Consider the following 18,183-nt stretch of genomic DNA (forward strand, 5'->3'; position numbering starts at 1 on the left):
AGGATAGATGCTGCTAATTTAAGATTTACCTTGAACAATTCTGCATTCAAGTTATTCTTGCCAGGAGCTTTTCCATTTTTTAAAGGATTTGATGGCTTGAATGATCTCTTCCTTTGCTGGGGTGGTCTGTGTTGATATCAAGATCTTCTTCTGCCTCCTGGATGTTTGCTTCCTCTTTAGGTAGCTCCTTGTTCAGCAATTCTTTGAAATGCTCTGTCCAGTGCATTTGTTGTTCTTTTTGGGTTGTTAGTAGGTGGTCCTTGTTTGTTCCTGATGAGAGTGTTTGCTGGTGTCTGCTGTTTACCCCTGATAAGCCGCATCATTTTGTAGATGGTTCCTTGTTCACCACAAGCAGCTGATTCATCTGCTTGTGTTGCCAGATTATCAATATAATGCCATTTGTCCGCTCTCACAAGCCGTTTGACCTCCTGGTGTGCCTTGCTATTCTGCTAATGGTATTTATCCTTTAGCTTCTGGGATTTTGTCTAAAACTTTTTTCTTCAGGGCTCATCTGGTTTCTATGGCATTCCATGTGCTGGGTGTAATCCACTCTTTCCTTCTCTTCTGCCTGTAGCCTAGACAGGCTTCACTGCTCTGTTTATAAATTGCTGTTACTTTGTCCCACTTCTTGTTGATCTCCTCATCTGCATTCCCCTCCTCTTCATCATGGTCTTCAAGTGCTTGAAACCTGTTCTTTAACTGCAGAACAAAGGCTTTCTGTATTTCAAGCGACTTTAGCTTGTCAATATCATAAAGTCTATGTCCCTTGTTTGGTGGACTCACGCTTCTCAGTTTTAGCTTGATGGAGACTGTCTTGCTGCCAACATCTGCACCCCTTCTCACTTTCACATCTGTCAGTGAGCGTTGCCATTTGCCATTGATCACGATATGGTCAATCTGGTTCTTATCTCTGCCATTTGGAGAACATCATGTCAGCTTGTGAATTTCACGATGTTCAAATAGGGTTCTGCTGATGACCAAGTCATTCATATTACAAAAATCAAGAAACCTTTCTCTGTTTTCATTCATAGTGCCACACCCATTTTTTCCCATTACTCTGTCGTTGTTTGTTTTGTCCTTACCGACCTTGGCATTCAGGTCTCCCATGACGATAGTTAGGTTGTGGCGTGGTACTCTCTCTAACTCCACCTGTAGTGCAAGGTAGAGTTTGTCCTTTACTTCTTCATCACTGTCATTTGTCAGAGCATAACACTGAATCAGGGTGATATTATGTTTCCCCTTCAGTCTGGCTCTCATAAGTCTGCCGCTGATGGATTTTCATTCAAGCAGGGAATGCTCCACTCCCTTCTTCAAAAGGATGGCGACACCCTCATGGTGTTGTCCATCATCCCGTCCAGAAAACAGCAAAGTTTCTCCCAAGGCTGAATTTGCCTGATCCTGTCCATCTGCTCTCACTGACACCCAGGATGTGTAAGCTGTAGCATCTCATCTCTGCTGTGACCTGAGCTAGCTTCCCTGCTTCATACATTGTCCATACGTTCCAAAAACCAAGTCTGGTTTTTGTCTTGGTGTTGAGCACTTCAGTCTTCATGCCAGTGGCTTCCTTTTGGCTTTCACCACTGGCAGTCATACAGGTCATAGACTCCTAAAGGCCATCACACACAGTAATGGTTCATTTCTCTGTCGCTGTTTCCATAACATATTTTGTTTTTTACGGGACAGGGTTGTTAGCCCTGTGCCTAACCCCCAACCTGGAGGACCAGAGTGTCTGTTTTGTCAGTACCCTCCCCGACAGACCAATCTGGCATGGTTGAACCAACAGAAGCAGAAAGCCCCCGCCGACACAGACTTTGGGGATTGTTAGAGTATGCACGCTGTCCTGCCACGACAAGGCACGGACACCAGAGGACAGAGGAAGACATCAGGGATATTGTAAAAAACGTTTACTCACTTTCTTGTAACTTGTTCTTTGAGATGTGTTGTTCACATCCATTCCAATCAGGTGTGCGCATGTCGTGTGCACGGTCGTCAGAAACTTTTTCCCTTAGCAGCTCACGTCGGGTCGACTAGGGAGCTCCCTGGGGTGACGCCTTCATGGCACTCAATATATGACCCTGCCGACCCAATCCCCGTTCAGTTCCTTCTTGCTGGCTACTCCGAAAAAGGGGAAGTAGGGTGGGTATTGGAATGGATATGAACAACACATCTCGAAGAACAGCAGTTACAAGAAGGTGAGTAACCCGAATGCTCGTTCACACTGATTTCAAACAGGTGACTCCCAAGCTCTCCCCTGGAGGTGGGGTCGGAGTTAAGGAATCATTGATTGAAACTGCTAAATCTTGACCTGTGGAACTATTCTGGATAGTTGACAGTCTAACAAACCCTGAGTGTTCTTAGCCAGCTGCAGACCTTTGGACCTCATACTAGGAGGAACTCTCATCCTACTTCATAAAGGAAGTTAGGTGAAACTGTAGTAGTCTCTTTGGCCCTAAAGGAACCAAGTCAAATAGCAATCATTCCACCATATGTGATGGAAGTTGGCCCAATGATGGAGGTAGAGGTCTTGAAAACTGAGAGATATTTGTTTCACTACTGTCACCTATGTTGGCAGATAATATTTTACTCCATAATTATCTTAGCTCATTATATCTTACTGGACAGAGATACTGTATATGTACAGTAGTACAACAGTCTTATAATGATGTAATATATAGAGCAAATGTTAGATCAGGAAGAGCATCATTAGACTGGCACCAAACTTGGTTAGATAACCATGGAATAATGTCCAGCCTAAAGCCTGGCAATAAAAAGCCCCCTCTCTCACATAATCAGTTCAGTGTGTCCTGATCACATGTCCCAGAAAGCATCTGTCCCTTATGCCTGTTTGACTTTTTAAGTCCAAGTTACAAAACACATTAGCTATTCAAAACTATTCTTTGAAAATCTATGTTTTTAACATGCATGAGTAATATTTATTTGTATTTTCTTTTTATTTAGAACCATAAAAAGTGCCCATACGCAATCTGAGTTGTCTGCTAATTATTACAAATCTAACATAAATTCCAGTCAGCTCATTACTTGTACCAAACTCTAAAATGAATATTAAGTGGTCCCTGCGATTATCCATTTACAAATGGGTTATCTAAAATACAAAGTTCACCACTATCACACTAATGGTAGTTACTCTGAGTCCACCTTATGTCTTGAATTAATATTCCTAATGATTCTCTCATACCTCTGAGACAAACTTTGTGACTAGCTTAATGCATGGTTTGTCCCAGCTGAGTTCCTCAGACTAACAGTAACCAGCAATGCTTACTTCCCTCACCCCAACATAACAATACAGATAAAATATAAAGTGGAAATTATTGTGTATAGAAGATGAGAGAATTAAAACTAGATGAATTGGACCTACTTGTGTCCATAATTAGGTTGCCAGTACTGAGAAAAATAAACTCATTATTCTTAGGTCTATGAACAAGCATTTGGCAGCAGTGACTTTTCACTCACTTCCATGATAGGCTGGATTTGACTTGACAATCTAAAAATATTACTTTGAATTTCTGATTTTATTAGAAAGTAGATGTTTTGGTTATTTTAAAATTAAGTTTTTAATTAAATTAATGTTTTTTTCAAGAATTGAAAGTAAGCAGGAAAACAACGAAATCATGAATACTTTGAGTTCTCTCTACTAGTGAGAGGCAGGTCAGAAGATCTGACTGAGTTCTGGTGGAGGATATTTTTGTGGTGAAGGTTGCTGAGTTTTGTGGTGAGAGAAAATTAGCAATGTGACCTAGAATTCTTGTTCTCTTGTTTTATGCCGTGGTCAAAGCAGTTAGTTTCTTTAGCCTCATAAATGCTTTCAAAGTTTAGTCAAGATTTAAAAATTTTGGCTGGAAGCATGATAGTATACTGCAGAAGAAAATGGGAGATCAAAGGTGCCGTGAGGTAATGCTCCCAGTTTAACTTATAGGGGGGCTAAATTCTGGCCCCACTGAAGTCAACAGGAGTTTTGCCATTGATTTCAGAGGGATCAAGATTTCACCCAATGTGGTTATAACCTGCGGCTACAGTGTGAGAGTCTCAGGAAATGCATAAGAACATGTCCTGAGGCCTTATCAAGGTATTAATTAATCAAAACTCCCACCTGAAGCTAATGGGAACTTCTGCATAAAAACTAATGGAACAATAGGTCTCTTTTTCAGAAAGTCCATTATCTTATCAGGAGGGAAGGAAAAGGTGTCTAATATTGTCTTTAACTCTGCAGCGTTTTAAGAGTAAGTTTCCCATTTAGATCTAGACGAACAATGATTTATAAGGGACTTATACTGTGAGGCTACTCACGCTGTCTCTGACTTCAGTGAGAGTTTTCCCATTGGCTATAACTGGAGACAGATTGCACTCTCTACATTTAGCAACCACCATATGCAGCTTTAATTTTTTTAAGTAAAGCTACTGTTTTAATATTAAAGTTCAATGGACACAGGATTAATTGTGCCAATCTCTAAAAGGATTTTATTCAAATAGTGCAAGTCTCTAATTAGAAAAGTAATTAAAAGAGCAATTTCATTTCTTTTGTAATAGAGGGTCACATATGAAAAAGAATGTTCATGAGTGGGTTCTCATGGCTAGGAGCCAAGGAGACTGTGTCTGAAGTATAGCATTATAAAGGAGAGCTTCATAAGTGGGGACAGGTATAAAATGTAATAGCCAATTACTGCATTTGTATTAAGTCACTCTCTTCTACTTCACCGCAAAGAGGTTTAGTGGTCTGCGAAGCTGAGGGGAAATAGAGTAGCAAACTTGCACTTTGGAAGTTGGTGGCCACTAATTAATAAGTCTTGTTGTTGAAGGAATATTTTGAGCCAGAGAGGAGGGAATTCAGATTTAATTCCCCACATTTAATTTTTTCCAGTGTTTTTATCATTTCCAAAACATTAAATTATGGTCAAGTGATAAAGCAGTGCAAATTACTTGGACTGGTTTGGCACACAGTGGATGTGAAAACTGAGTAACCTAGATGCTGAAATGGTAAAATGTGGTAAATCAGGAAATGCAACCATTTATTATAGGTGGCACAGGTAGTGACGTAAGACATTTATCTGCAGAGGCAGTTTTCTCTTACCCCGTGAGGTTAGATACTTATCCTGCTGCAGTTGCGTTGACATATCATTTACACTCCTTTTGCACATCCATTGAGTGCCAGATTGGTGTGAAGGAGTTCACAGAAGGGAGGGAGAGTTCTCCCGGAAAAGATAATACAGTCTCAGGCTATATCATCTTCTTCAAGGAATTTCCATGAGGCCAAAGAAGAAAAACAGTATATATCCTTCTAGCCCAGGGCTGGGCAAACTTTTTGGCCTGAGGGCCACATCGGGGTTGCAAAACTATATGGAGGGCCGGGTAGGGAAGGCTGTGCCTCCCCAAACAGCCTGGCCCCCGCCCCCATCTGTCCCCTCCCATTTCCCACCCCCTGACTGCCCCCTTCAGAATCCCTGACCCATCCAACCCCCCAGCTCCTTGTCCCCTGACCGCCCCCTCCTGGGACCCCCGCCCCTAACTGCCCCCCCGGGATCCCACCCCCTATCCAACCCCCGCTTCTTCCTGTCCCCGACTGCCCCAACCCCTATCCACACCCCCGACCCCTGACCACCCCCTCCTGGGACCCTCGCCCCTAACTGCCCCCCGGGACCCCACCCCCTATCCAACCCAACTGCTCCAACCCCTATCCACACCCCCGACCCCTGACAGGCCCCCTGGGACTCCCACGCCTATCCAACCCCCCCATTCCCCATCCCCTGACCACCACCCCCAAACCTCCCCCCATCAAACCGCCCCCTGCTCCCTGTCCCTTGACTGCCCCCCCCCAGAACCCCCAACTCATCCAACCCCCCCTGTTTCCTGTCCCCTGACTGCCCCCCCGGGACTCCCTGCTTTCTGCCCCTTTACCATGCCCGAGCCAGCCATGCCACCATGCTGCCCAGCAAGAGCGGCAGGCCAGAGCACTGGCAGCGTGGTGCACTTAGGCTGTGGGGGAGGAGGGACAGCGGGGGAGGGGCTGGGAGCTCAGGGGCCAGGCAGGACGGTCCTGCGGGCCGGATGTGGCCCGCGGGCCGTAGTTTGCCCACCTCTGTTCTAGCCTCTCACCCAGATCACCCAAACACCCCTAGCAAGAACCCAAACAGGGCAGAGAGGCCTCTGCAGGGTACAGAAGAATGAATAGGTGTATGGTACCGGGGCCATGGGTAAGCTTCTCTTTCAAAGCGAAGAGATGTGTATGCAAAGAGTCCTTGTTATGCACACACAGATCTAGAGGGGCAACCTAGCCCATTTGTTTCACCAGAATTACATAACATTTTGATCACTATGACTTATAGTGTTTGTAGATTCAGGCCCTAACATTCTAATTTGACTGGTCAGTTGTCAAGCTGAAATAGTGGTGGTACAGTTAAAACCTGTAAAAAGGACCATTACAAAGTATCTATCAGAGATTGTTGCTGTACCAGGTGTTACATGATTCAACAAATTATTTTTTGTCATTCACACTAATAAACGTGTTCATATGGACAGTACAGTTCAATGACAGAGAGGGCAGGTGGGATGCTGATATAAATAATAAAGAATTGTTAAAAACAACTTCCTGGTAAAAAAAAAAAATCCCAGGTTTTGCTAAGTGCAAAGTATTTCTCAATACTGTAAAGGACACTGGAGTCCGGCAGCTTTGTAGTAAAAAATGTAATAGTGTCACTATCTGTCTTTCTGTACTGAAAGTTGAGATTACTAATGTGCCTAATTCTGTTTTTTTAATGTTGAGAAAAAAACTTGTTTGTCTTTGTTGTAGAATATTTATAGATTTATCTGGACTTAAACATCCTGTCATTCTTCCTGATGCCTGGCCACTGAAGCATAAGCTTTTGAGACACAATTTCTCTTCCTGCTTTCTTTGTAACTGCTAGCAGACTAAAATTAACAGGGTATTAAAAGGGTGTCTTAGGCCTTCAGGTTTTCCATGAGTACATAACTGTTACAGTTATCATTTATTGTATGTGGTACAGGTAGTGACGCCTCTAGTTAAGGTTACCTTACACTTCCCATTAAGAGACTGTTTTCAATTGCTTATAATTTTGCCAAACTTTAACGATTCAGGATCAAATTTTCCATGCCAGGTGTCTGCCTCAGGCTGAATTTGTTGTGAAAGTTTTAGCAAAAGTGTTCCAGCCATGTCTGATAATGAAATTAGGGACAATATGTTGTTTTGCCCATGTTAACAAATGAACTGAATAATTTTTTTAGATGCTGTAGCCCCTCCATGCTATGGAACAGGGACTTGAAATTTAGCTGTAGGTGTGGACTCTCTGCTAGGGATGTGCCTTTTTCTGTTCCCATGAAAAACCATCCAAATTTGGCCAAGATATGGACCCCTGAAAAAATTCAGTTCGCACATACTCAGCAGAGACTTAGGGTTTTGCTGCTAAATTCTGAGAAGATTCTGTGTGCACTGAGCATGCTCCAGCCCCTCACAGCTCCTATTTTCACACCATCCCCACAAACCAACTTAGCATGCTTCAATGGCTAAGCAGGACTTTTCCTGCAATGGTTCTCTGGATCAATGTGGTGCTAGGCACCAGAACTGAGAGTAGGGAAATTGTCTCTCCTGTCCTTTCAGTGCCCTCATTGTTGTCACCCAAGCAGTGAGGAAGAATCAGCCTGATTTAGAATGCAGAGGGGTGAAGAATGGGCGGATGTGGACATGAGGAAAGGGGCCTCCAGAAGTTAGACAATGGGAAGAAGCAGAGGGGAGGGGTGGCAGAAACCGTAAGCAAGGACGAGCAGTAGGAGACAGGAGAAAGTTGGGGACAGGAGCTGGTGGGGTTGGACAGGAGCAAAAGGGGAGGGTGGGGAGGAGTCTGGGGTGTATACAGACAATGAGTGTGGGGAAGACGGCAGGAACAGAAGGGAAGGGGGCAAGAATCAGGGGGCATCAGTGGTGGATAGAAAGACAGAGGTGTCTGTAACTACCAGATCACATCCCTCTCCAGAACCTGGAATTGAACCCAGGAGTTCTGAGTCCCTATCTTCCTTTGCTGTTAACAAATAGCTGTGAAACCCTCTGGCAACAGTGTGTGTCTCATCCCTACTATTGCCTGATCCACATAGAGCAGTGGTCCCCAAACTGTGGACGGGGGGTGAAGAGGAACATTTGGGGGGGCATGGGCCAGCCCCAACAGGGGGCAGGGAGGGAGTGCCACCCAGCCCCAATCTGCCCCCAGCTCTGCTCTGGCTCTGGCCCCAGCCTTGACCCCAATCAAGGCCCCAGCTTTGGCTCCCGACTGTGGCTTGGACCCAGCCTCGGCCCTCAGCCATGGCCCCTGCTCCTGGCCCTGGCTCCATTCTCAGCCACGACTCCCCCCCAGCTCCTGGCTCCTGCTCCCGGCCACAAGCCCCACTCCCGGCCCCTGACTCCTCTCCTGGCCACAGTCTCAGCCCTGGCCATGGTTCCATGGCCCTGGCTGCAGCTCTGGCCGCGGCCCCAGCCATGGCTCCATGACCCTGGCTGCAGCTCTGGCCCCAGTCCCGGCCTTGACCCTGCTCCTGGCTGCGGCCTCAGCCCTGCTCCCGGGGTGTGTGTGCAGACAGATTACATTACAAGTCAGGGACGCACCACATAATAAGTTTGGGGACCACAGACACATAGGATAACTGCCTACTACTACTCCAGTTGCTCTGTTAGCTCAAGTGGTAGAGATCTGTGCAGTGAACTTAAAGATCCAAACCTTTGATACTAATTACAAAGATCTAAACCTGCTGATGACTCAAGAGGGGGATCAGAATTGTTCTATATGACAGAATTTCAGTTTTTCTTTTGTTTGTTTGTTTGTTTGAAATTAGGAAATTGCATGCAATAAACTACATTAAGGTTGGTAGTCAACCACACAAAAGTTAGGAAATTCATACCTAAGGTTGCCCATGCAACCTTAATTTGGTCCCCTTGTGCATACGCATAACATAATATTTAATTATATGATAAAAATATTATTTTTTTACTGGACACCTGCCTGTCAGGGCACAGGATGCATCATACTCTGGGAATGAATCAGGATTGTGCAACAAATGAGACTTGGTATGAGCCCTCCATCATTTTTTTGTAGAAGTTGGAAGGTGTGTAGTGAATGAGGCAGGGAACAGCAGGAAGAGACGGATAGTTTGATGGTTAAGGAAATTTAATTAGACCATGGAGAACTGGATTCTGTCCCTGCCTCTGCCACAAAGTTTCTATGCTGGACAAGCCACTTAGATCAGAACGTTTACAGCTGGCCACTAATTGTGTGTTCCTCATTTTCTGGGTGCCAAATGTGAGACATTTGGGGCCAGATTTGCAGAAATGCTGAGCACTCATAACTGCACCTGGAGTCTGTAGACACTGTCCTTTGAATATATGTGTTATAAAAATGTTAAGCACTATGGAAATTAATGTCTAGTTGTTTCATGTTGGGCAAGCAAAATTAGTGGACACTTGAGAATCCAGAAATGCCAGCCTTGCTCTGAGACTTTTAGAGATGTTTATGAAAAAAATTAGGGAAGTTTTTTGGACCAGTGCAAGTGCCAAAGGTGTGAAGCCAAATACGGATAGGAGTCTGGGGTAGGTGCTTGAAAGGTTGCAGTGCATTTCTGTGCATATTGCAGTAATAACAAAAGTGATACAAGCTGAAGTAACTTTTTACTTAGTAACATCAATAGCCATGACCAGTTTCAACCATGATATTGGCAACTCCTTTGCAAGCACCATACAGGTTGCTTGCTTGGCCTTTCACAGGATTATCTTGTCTGGATTTCTCAAGTGGCAGGGTTGACCGAGTATGTCCGCTTTGGTGATCATCAGTGATTCCAAACCTTTATCACCAAGATTTGGTCTGAACTCAGTTTGTTCTTGCAGACGAGGGAAAATACTCTTTCCGAGTCAGAGTTCCTGTTAGGTATTGGAAGGGTTACTTTCATTATCCAGGCCAGAACATCATAGTGTCCATTATCTGCAATATAATATGCTGCTGTTTATCACAACTGATGCATGTCAGAACAGATGATGGCATGTTATCAACCTGGTACCGAGCTCCTGCTTTGTGTCTTGCTGAAATTGATCCTTCAGCAGAGATGGAAGGTGCTGCACGAAGAATGCAGTATCATTGTATGTAGCCGTCATTCTGAATGCAATGTTAGCTACTTCTGCATGTTGTAGTATAGGATCAAGGAGAAGCAGTTTCTGCGCTATGTATGTGTCCACCTCTCGGTGGTACCAATGAACTGAATAGAAGAATGGCTCCAAGTCTATGTCTATCAGCCTCACAGTGTTCTCTGAAAGAGAAGTAGGACTTGATGACTGCTGAGTGTCTGAGTTGTCTCTGATAAAATCATGTGTCATAATATCCTTGCCAGCCTTCTGATTAGAAGTGAGGTTGTACTCTACTTCACTTTGCTTCTACAATCACTAATGACTTGGTAATCTGACAAGGAGTTCGTTCAGAAGACTGAACAGCTGTTGTCTTGGTATCTGAATCAGAGATTCCTCTTTTTGCATTTGATGTGTTTAATTTGTCAGAGATCAGGATCATGTAGTCAAAAAACAGGCAATAAAGTTTGTTTGTGAAAAAATCAGTAAGTGTCTTATATTACCACAAAAAATTTCAATGCCAAGTTCTGCAGTTTGTTTCAGCACAGTGATGGCGTCCGATGTCAGTTTCGTTAATTTGTCATGTTTGGCATCAGCAACCTGCTCTGTAGGCTTGCTGTCGTGATGATCTTTTTGGATGATCCCTGTTTTGCAGTGATGGTTTTAACATTGATGACTGGCGGTTGATGATGGCTACACCTGATTGGTTTTTGCTGGTGTTGCTGATCTCTGCTCTGTATGATTTTCAATAGGTTGTCACTTATAGTCTGGTTTTGTTGGCTTGTCACCTTAGCACACGACTTATTGGCACCTGTGTCAGTTTTATGTTGCTGCAAAGGAGGACGGTGCAGATTGACAAGCATAGACTTGCACTTGGTGCTGCATGAATGAACTCCTTTGGACTTAGCTGCCTCAGCCGGAGAATGTGGTCAGTAGTTCCCACTGCTGGATGAGCCGAGTCAGACATAGGCCAAGTGACAGGCAGTGTGTGCTTCAGTATCTTATGGACCTCTACGTAGGACAGCTTCTCAACAAAATGAGCTCCGAGTGATGCTTGGTGTTCTTGTCAATATAACAGTAGATATCAATCAGGAGTTCATCTGTGGTGGCAGGTGAGGACTTCACACTTCTCTCAGCCGTGGTGTGCACCATGTGACATGGGCAACCCACAAGAAAAGCAGATAATGTTGCTCTCAAATAAATGCTACAATACTCTTGTGCAAGACCATCATGACAGAAGCATTGTCACTTCCAAAAGTCAAACTGTTTAACAAAGGGATTTTCCTGGCCTCCATATTTTAATTCAAAAGCTTTAATTCCCAACCTGTACAGCAACAAGATGATCACTTTACCTTTGCTGTCATCAAAATGTTGAATAACGAGTGGGAGCAGTTTGCTGATGCCTGCTTCATTGCTGCCATCGGTGGCTAGAATAAACGAGGAATGATGCATGCTTTCTGCTAGGCAGTTCATACTGTCATTTGCCATCTCTTTGATAATTGCTGTCATCTTTGTGCACACCTAGGCATATTTCCTGGTGACTTCTGAGTCAGGAAAAGCAGTTTTCTGCAGCTTTTTATTAAAAATATTCCATTTGGTTCAGGGTTTGAATGGTGTGTGGTAAATAATGCCTAGAGCCACACACTGAATGAGGAGGATAAAAATATTTTGAATAACTACTTATTCATTGAATGAGGCAAGGATTCTGTACAGAAAATACTATGTGGGGTGAATTAAGACTGCACCCGCACCCTTAATTTTGGCATTTCATAACTTTTGAATGTTTGACTTTGCAACCTTAAAATTCTTTTAACAGTTACATCACAAAAACTTTGTATTATTTTGATGATTATAACACCCAGAGACTCCAAATAGATCAGGTACCCCCACTTTGGTGGGTACTGCACAGATACATATTAAAATAGTTCCTGGTTTAAAGCATTTTAATTAGTGAGCTGGATAAACCAAGCCTGCTCAGATACACGGTAATGAATGACACATGCACATCATGATGTAGTGGGAAGTGCTGAAAGCTCTTCAGCTGCTAGATCCTATAGGCTATAGTACTCTATGAGCTAAACACAGAACCAAGTCTCTGCCTCTCCCAGAATGACATGTGGCCCAATCCTTTCCCTTCAGTTCATACTGGGGTTGAGGATACAGCAGGTTTATATGTGTATACTCTAAGGTCTATAAGAGATATTTCTTAAACTACTTGTACTGAGGCTAAATGCTACTCTTACTTTTACATCAGTTTTACACTTGTGTAACTCTGTTAACTACTCACAATTTACTATAATAGCAGAATTAAGCCCGGAGACTCTTTTCTTCTAGCGTGACCCTGCTGGTATATAGTTCTTCTGTAAGGAGACAACTTCAAAAAAAAGCATAAATATATATTCTTGCTTTGGAGAGTTGAACTCTTGGAAAGTAGTGTCTTTGAGTTTATTGAACAAATGTCTTATAGAATGCTATAGAATAAAGTAAAACTTTCAAGTTTTTTTTCACTACGGGCTTGTCTACACCAACACTTAGTTCATGGCAAACTGGGATGTAAATCTATTCTGCTGCCACACACAAAGTGTCCCTGTGACCCCTGCTGCCACACACTAAAAGTTCCCTAGTGTACTTCAATCTGTTCACGTTTCAAAGCAGGGTAGATTTCAATTTGCTGTGAACAGTATGTTCATGTAGACAAGCCCTTAGATTACAGTATCATAAAACTACAGGTGTTTAACCTACAGAGTTTTGCATCTGTTCTGTTCACTGATTGTAAAAATATTCAGAAGGACACTGCCTGGACTGTAATTGCTCTGTGAATCTTTGCTTTCTTTATAGTAGTTTGAATCAAATTATTTAAAGCGAAGAACCTTAAATTTTATATTCTTCAACACAGCTGGCTATGGAAAAGGTCATGTGATCCAAAGAGTACATGATTACAGACTCATAGACTTTAAGACCACCATGGATCACCATGGTCATCTAGTCTGACCTCCTATGCATCACAAGCCACAGAACCTCAGTCACTCCTGCAACAGGTGCATAATCTCTGGTGGTGCAACCCTGCAGCACATTTCTTTTTTGCTTCACAATGGATCACATATGGCTTGGTTTTTTTTAAAACAGAAAAAATACAGAAAGGGATCTGTTGATATTGCTAAAATCAAGTGTGTTGAAATTGTGAAGAACGATGGTGCCATTATTCCCTGTCAAAATAAATATCCATTTCAGGTAAGTTAATTTGGTTTATTTAAAATGTAATACTCTGTTTTTCAACATAGCTCAGTTATTTTGTATTTGTTATTTATCTTGTAGTTTGCTTCTGATGATTTTAATGAACTGTCTTCAGATACCGGGCCTGATTTCTCTCTCACTTACACCTGTTTTAAATAATTTCAGTGTAGCTAACCCAATTGACACGAGTATCAGGGAGAATCAGGTCCATTTAGGTTTTTAAATTCAACATATGTTTTGGAATAATTCAGAAAATTTGTTTACTTCATTTAATTTCACAATGGAAGGAAAGGGCTCAGAAGGGAAAAGTTTAAACAAATTATTTTGGGTCAGATTCTCTCTCGTTTGCAACAGTGTAAATCCTAGTGAAGTATCAGAGGGGTAGCTGCGTTAGTCTGTATCCACAAAAACAACAAGGAGTACAGTGGCACTTTAAAACTAACAGATTTATTTGGGCATAAGCTTTCGTGGGTAAAAAACCCACTTCTTCACATCTGAAGAAGTGGGTTTTTTACCCACGAAAGCTTATGCCCAAATAAATCTGTTAGTCTTTAAGGTGCCACCGGACTTCTTGTTGTTTTAATTCTAGCCAGATTACTCTGGATTTTAACTAGTATAACTGAGAATCTGGCCTCTTCTGCCTAACAGTAATGCCTACTTTTTACCAATGAAAGCAAGAAAAATTAAAAATGCCAATGCAGATGAAGGAGATAGTGCAAGAAGTTATCTAGGGCAATATGGAATCATAAGAAGTTGTAAAGTGACATGTACAGAGGGACGTTTAATTACAAAATGACACTAGGTAATTTTTTTTTTAAAGAAAACCCCAGGGTGAAGAATAAACAAAAGAAATTGCCGAGCAAATGGTTAAAGGAACACTGTGACTATAACATATAATTTAAAATTCCTTATTTGTCCTATCAACAGCAATTTAGATTATTAAAAGTGAAAGAATTTTTAAGTCTAATTTTTCACCATTTATGCTTTTTGCATTTCACTCATTTTGGCTGATGAATACAGATTTGTTAGTTTTGCTGAGCCTGTTAGCCAAGAAATATATGTTTTATACTAGATGGTATTTACTAAGAATCAAGTTTAAAATTATTGCCATATAAACATTATTTATATTTCATTTTATTTATTTTCAGATTGTATATGATGCTAATACACTTTACATTTTTGCGCCCAATGCACACAGCAGGGATCAGTGGGTGAGGAATCTTAAGGAAGGTAAAGACAGCTTCTTAAGGTTAATATGTGAAGCCTTTAAGAGGCAAGGCAATTGCTTGAACTAGAAAATATGAAGCACAGACTTGTATGCTGTTTGTTTAATGGCTTACATATGTATGGGACAGATTCTGCTTTGGTTTATATCATACACTACAACATTCTGCTTCAATCATGCCTCTGCAAATATGAAGTAACCTCAATGATGTCACTGAAATTATTCTTCATTTGTACCGTCGTAACTGAACAATGTGTAAAAATATCTGATTTATTAAATATTTCTTAGCCACAACATGCAGTGTACATTAACATAATACTAGTACTAACATAATTTAATACCAAACAAGCACACCATGGTAACTCCTGTGACTCATATTCTGTGGGGCTGGCTGGGCTTGGCTCCCTGCTCTGGGTGTTGTGACCTCCAGGGTTGCGGCATAGCTCAGGTTTGGCCCAGCCCCAATGGGGGGCCATCCTGGTCAAATGTGAGTGGCACTGCAACCTGGTGCATGGGGTCACAACACCACTCACTGAAATTTGGCCCAGATGATCTCCCGTCATCATGACAAGGGGCGGCTAGGATAAACCTGAGAGGACCTGCAACCCTGTGCACCAGGTCCCAATGCCTGGAGTGGGGAGCTGAACCCAGCCAGCCCTGCAGGATTGGATCCACAGGAATGGTGACTGTAGTGTAGGTTCTGCAATCACCTCCCCTACATGCCTCCAGGACCTTCCATCCTCCTTGGCAGGATCCCTCCCACCCCGGGCTTCCCATATGACCCTTTGACACATTCTGGCAACCTAAATTTGGATCAAGAGAAACCCCGGTTCATTTGAGAAACCCTGGACTAAGATTTTCAGATGTACCCCCTTAGTAGTATTACAGTCTGTTAGGACCTTACCAAATTCACGGTCCGTTTTGGTCAATTCCATGGTCATAAGATTGTAAAAATAATCAGTTTCATGATTTCAGATGTTTACATCTGAAATTTCACAGTGTTAGAACTGTGTGGGTCCCAACCCAAAAGGGGATCGTGGGTATATGTGGTGCAAGGCTATTGTAGGGGGGGTCGTGGGATTGCCACCCTTACTTCTGTGCTGCCACTGCTGGCAGGGGCGCTGCCATCAGAGCTGGGCAGCTGGACAGCAGCAGCTGCTGGCCAGGTGCCAAGCTCTAATGCCAGTGCCACTGCCAGCAGCAGTGCAAAATTGAGGGTAACTCACCGGGTATTACCGGTTACCATATGCCCAGGTTTTCCCAGCAGCATCTCCACCTGGGTCAGGGGCTGACAGATAGAGTCACAGCCTCCCGCCCAGGTTGGGGCTGACAACCGCCCTCACTTCTGTGCTGCCTTCAAAGCTGGGCTCCCATCTAGCAGCTGTGGAGCTTCCTGCAGCTGGGGGAGGTTCCCAGAGATGGGTCTGGCCTGGCTCCAGGAGCGGCCCCTGCAGGGGAACAGGAAGTCTAGTCCCTCCCCAGCCTGGCTGGGACTAGCAGCTGTAGCTCGTCCCATGATAGAAGCCCCCAGTTGGGGCACATTCAGACTTGCTCCTCCCCTACAGTAGCCAGATTCATAGATTCATAGATATTAAGGTCAGAAGGAACCATTATGATCATCTAGTCTGACTTCCTGCACAACGCAGGCCACAGAATCTCACCCACCCACTCCTGCGAAAAATCTCCCACCTATGTCTGAGCCACTGAAGTCCTCAAATCATGGTTTAAAGACTTCAAGGAGCAGAGAATCCTCCAGCAAGTGACCTGTGCCCCATGCTACAGAGGAAGGTGAAAAACCTCCAGGGCCTTTTCCAATCTGCCCTGGAGGAAAATTCCTTCCCGACCCCAAATATGGCGATCAGCTAAACCCTGAGCATATGGGCAAGATTCATTAGATACTACAGAAAATTCTTTCCTGGGTAACTCAGATCCCACCCCATCGGGCCTATTTACCATGAATATTTAATTACCAAAACAATGTTATCCCATCATACTATCTCCTCCATAAACTTATCGAGTTTAATCTTAAAGCCAGATAGATATTTTGCCCCCACTGCTTCCCTTGGAAGGCTATTCCAAAACTTCACTCCTCTGATGGTTAGAAACCTTCATCTAATTTCTAGTCTAAATTTCCTGGTGGCCAGTTTATAACCATTTGTTCTTGTGTCCACATTGGTACTGAGCTTAAATAATTCCTCTCCCTCTCCGGTATTTATCCCTCTGATATATTTATAGAGAGCAATCATATCTCCCCTCAACCTTCTTTTAATTAGGCTAAACAAGCCAAGCTCTTTGAGTCTCCTTTCATAAGACAAGTTTTCCATTCCTCGGATCATCCTAGTAGCTCTTCTCTGTACCTGTTCCAGTTTGAATTCATCCTTCTTAAACATGGGAGACCAGAACTGCACACAGTATTCCAGGTGAGGTCTCACCAGTGCCTTGTATAACGGTACTAAAACCTCCTTATCCCTCCTGGAAATACCTCTCCTGATGCATCTCAAGACCGCATTAGCTTTTTTCACGGCCATATCACATTGGTGGCTCCCTATGATCAACCAATACTCCAAGATCCTTCTCCTCCTCCGTTACTTCTAATTGATGTGTCCCCAGCTTATAACTAAAATTCTTGTTATTAATCCCTAAATGCATAACCTTACACTTCTCACTATTAAATTTCATCCCATTACTATTACTCCAGTTTACAAGGTCATCCAGATCCTCCTGTAGGATATCCCTGTCCTTCTCTAAATTGGCAACACCTCCCAGCTTTGTATCATCCGCAAACTTTATTAGCACACTCCCACTTTTTGTGCCGAGGTCAGTAATAAAAAGATTAAATAAGATTGGTCCCAAAACCGATCCTTGAGGAACTCCACTGGTAACCTCCCTCCAGCCTGACAGTTCACCTTTCAGTAGGACCCGTTGTAGTCTCCCCTTTAACCAATTCCTTATCCACCTTTCAATTTTCCTATTGATCACCATCTTATCCAATTTAACTAACAATTCCCCATGTGGCACAGTATCAAACGCCTTACTGAAATCGAGGTAAATTAGATCCACTGCGTTTCCTTTGTCTAAAAAATCTGTTACTTTCTCAAAGAAGGAGATCAGGTTGGTTTGGCACTATCTACCTTTTGTAAAACCATGTTGTATTTTGTCCCATTTACCATTGACTTCAATGTCCTTAACTACCTTCTCCTTCAGAATTTTTTCCAAGATCTTGCATACTACAGATGTCAAACTAACAGGCCTATAGTTACCCGGATCACTTTTTTTCCCTTTGTTAAAAATAGGAACTATGTTAGCAATTCTCCAATCATACGGTACAACCCCTGAGTTTACAGATTCATTAAAAATTCTTGTTAATGGGCTTGCAATTTCATGTGCCAATTCCTTTAATATTCTTGGATGAAGATTATCGCAGCCCCCCGATTTAGTCCCATTAAGCTGTTTGAGTTTCTCTTCTACCTCAGATATGGTAATATCTACCTCCATATCCTCATTCCCATTTGTCATGCTACCATTATCCCTAAGATCCTCTTTAGTCTTATTAAAGACTGAGGCAAAGTATTTGTTTAGATATTGGGCCATGCCTAGA

At 43.0% G+C, this 18,183-nt stretch overlaps 1 protein-coding gene across 4 annotated transcripts in view; it reads left to right on the plus strand.

Moving 5' to 3' along the window:
• Positions 1-18,183, plus strand: part of TEC (tec protein tyrosine kinase) — an 87,746-nt gene that overhangs the window by 38,073 nt on the left and 31,490 nt on the right. For 2 of the 4 annotated variants that reach the window (XM_027833238.3, XM_027833237.3), the window contains exons 3-4: positions 13,253-13,357; positions 14,509-14,590. The exons of 1 other annotated variant lie outside the window; for it this stretch is intronic. In XM_027833238.3, coding sequence (XP_027689039.1) covers positions 13,253-13,357; positions 14,509-14,590 — 187 coding nt within the window. Of the gene's footprint in view, positions 1-13,247; positions 13,358-14,508; positions 14,591-18,183 lie in introns of those variants that run through there. One more of the 4 variants, XM_037897833.2, reaches the window with a different exon arrangement.

The sequence above is a fragment of the Chelonia mydas genome, chromosome 4 (assembly GCF_015237465.2).
Source record: "Chelonia mydas isolate rCheMyd1 chromosome 4, rCheMyd1.pri.v2, whole genome shotgun sequence".
Lineage (NCBI taxonomy): Eukaryota > Metazoa > Chordata > Testudines > Cheloniidae > Chelonia > Chelonia mydas.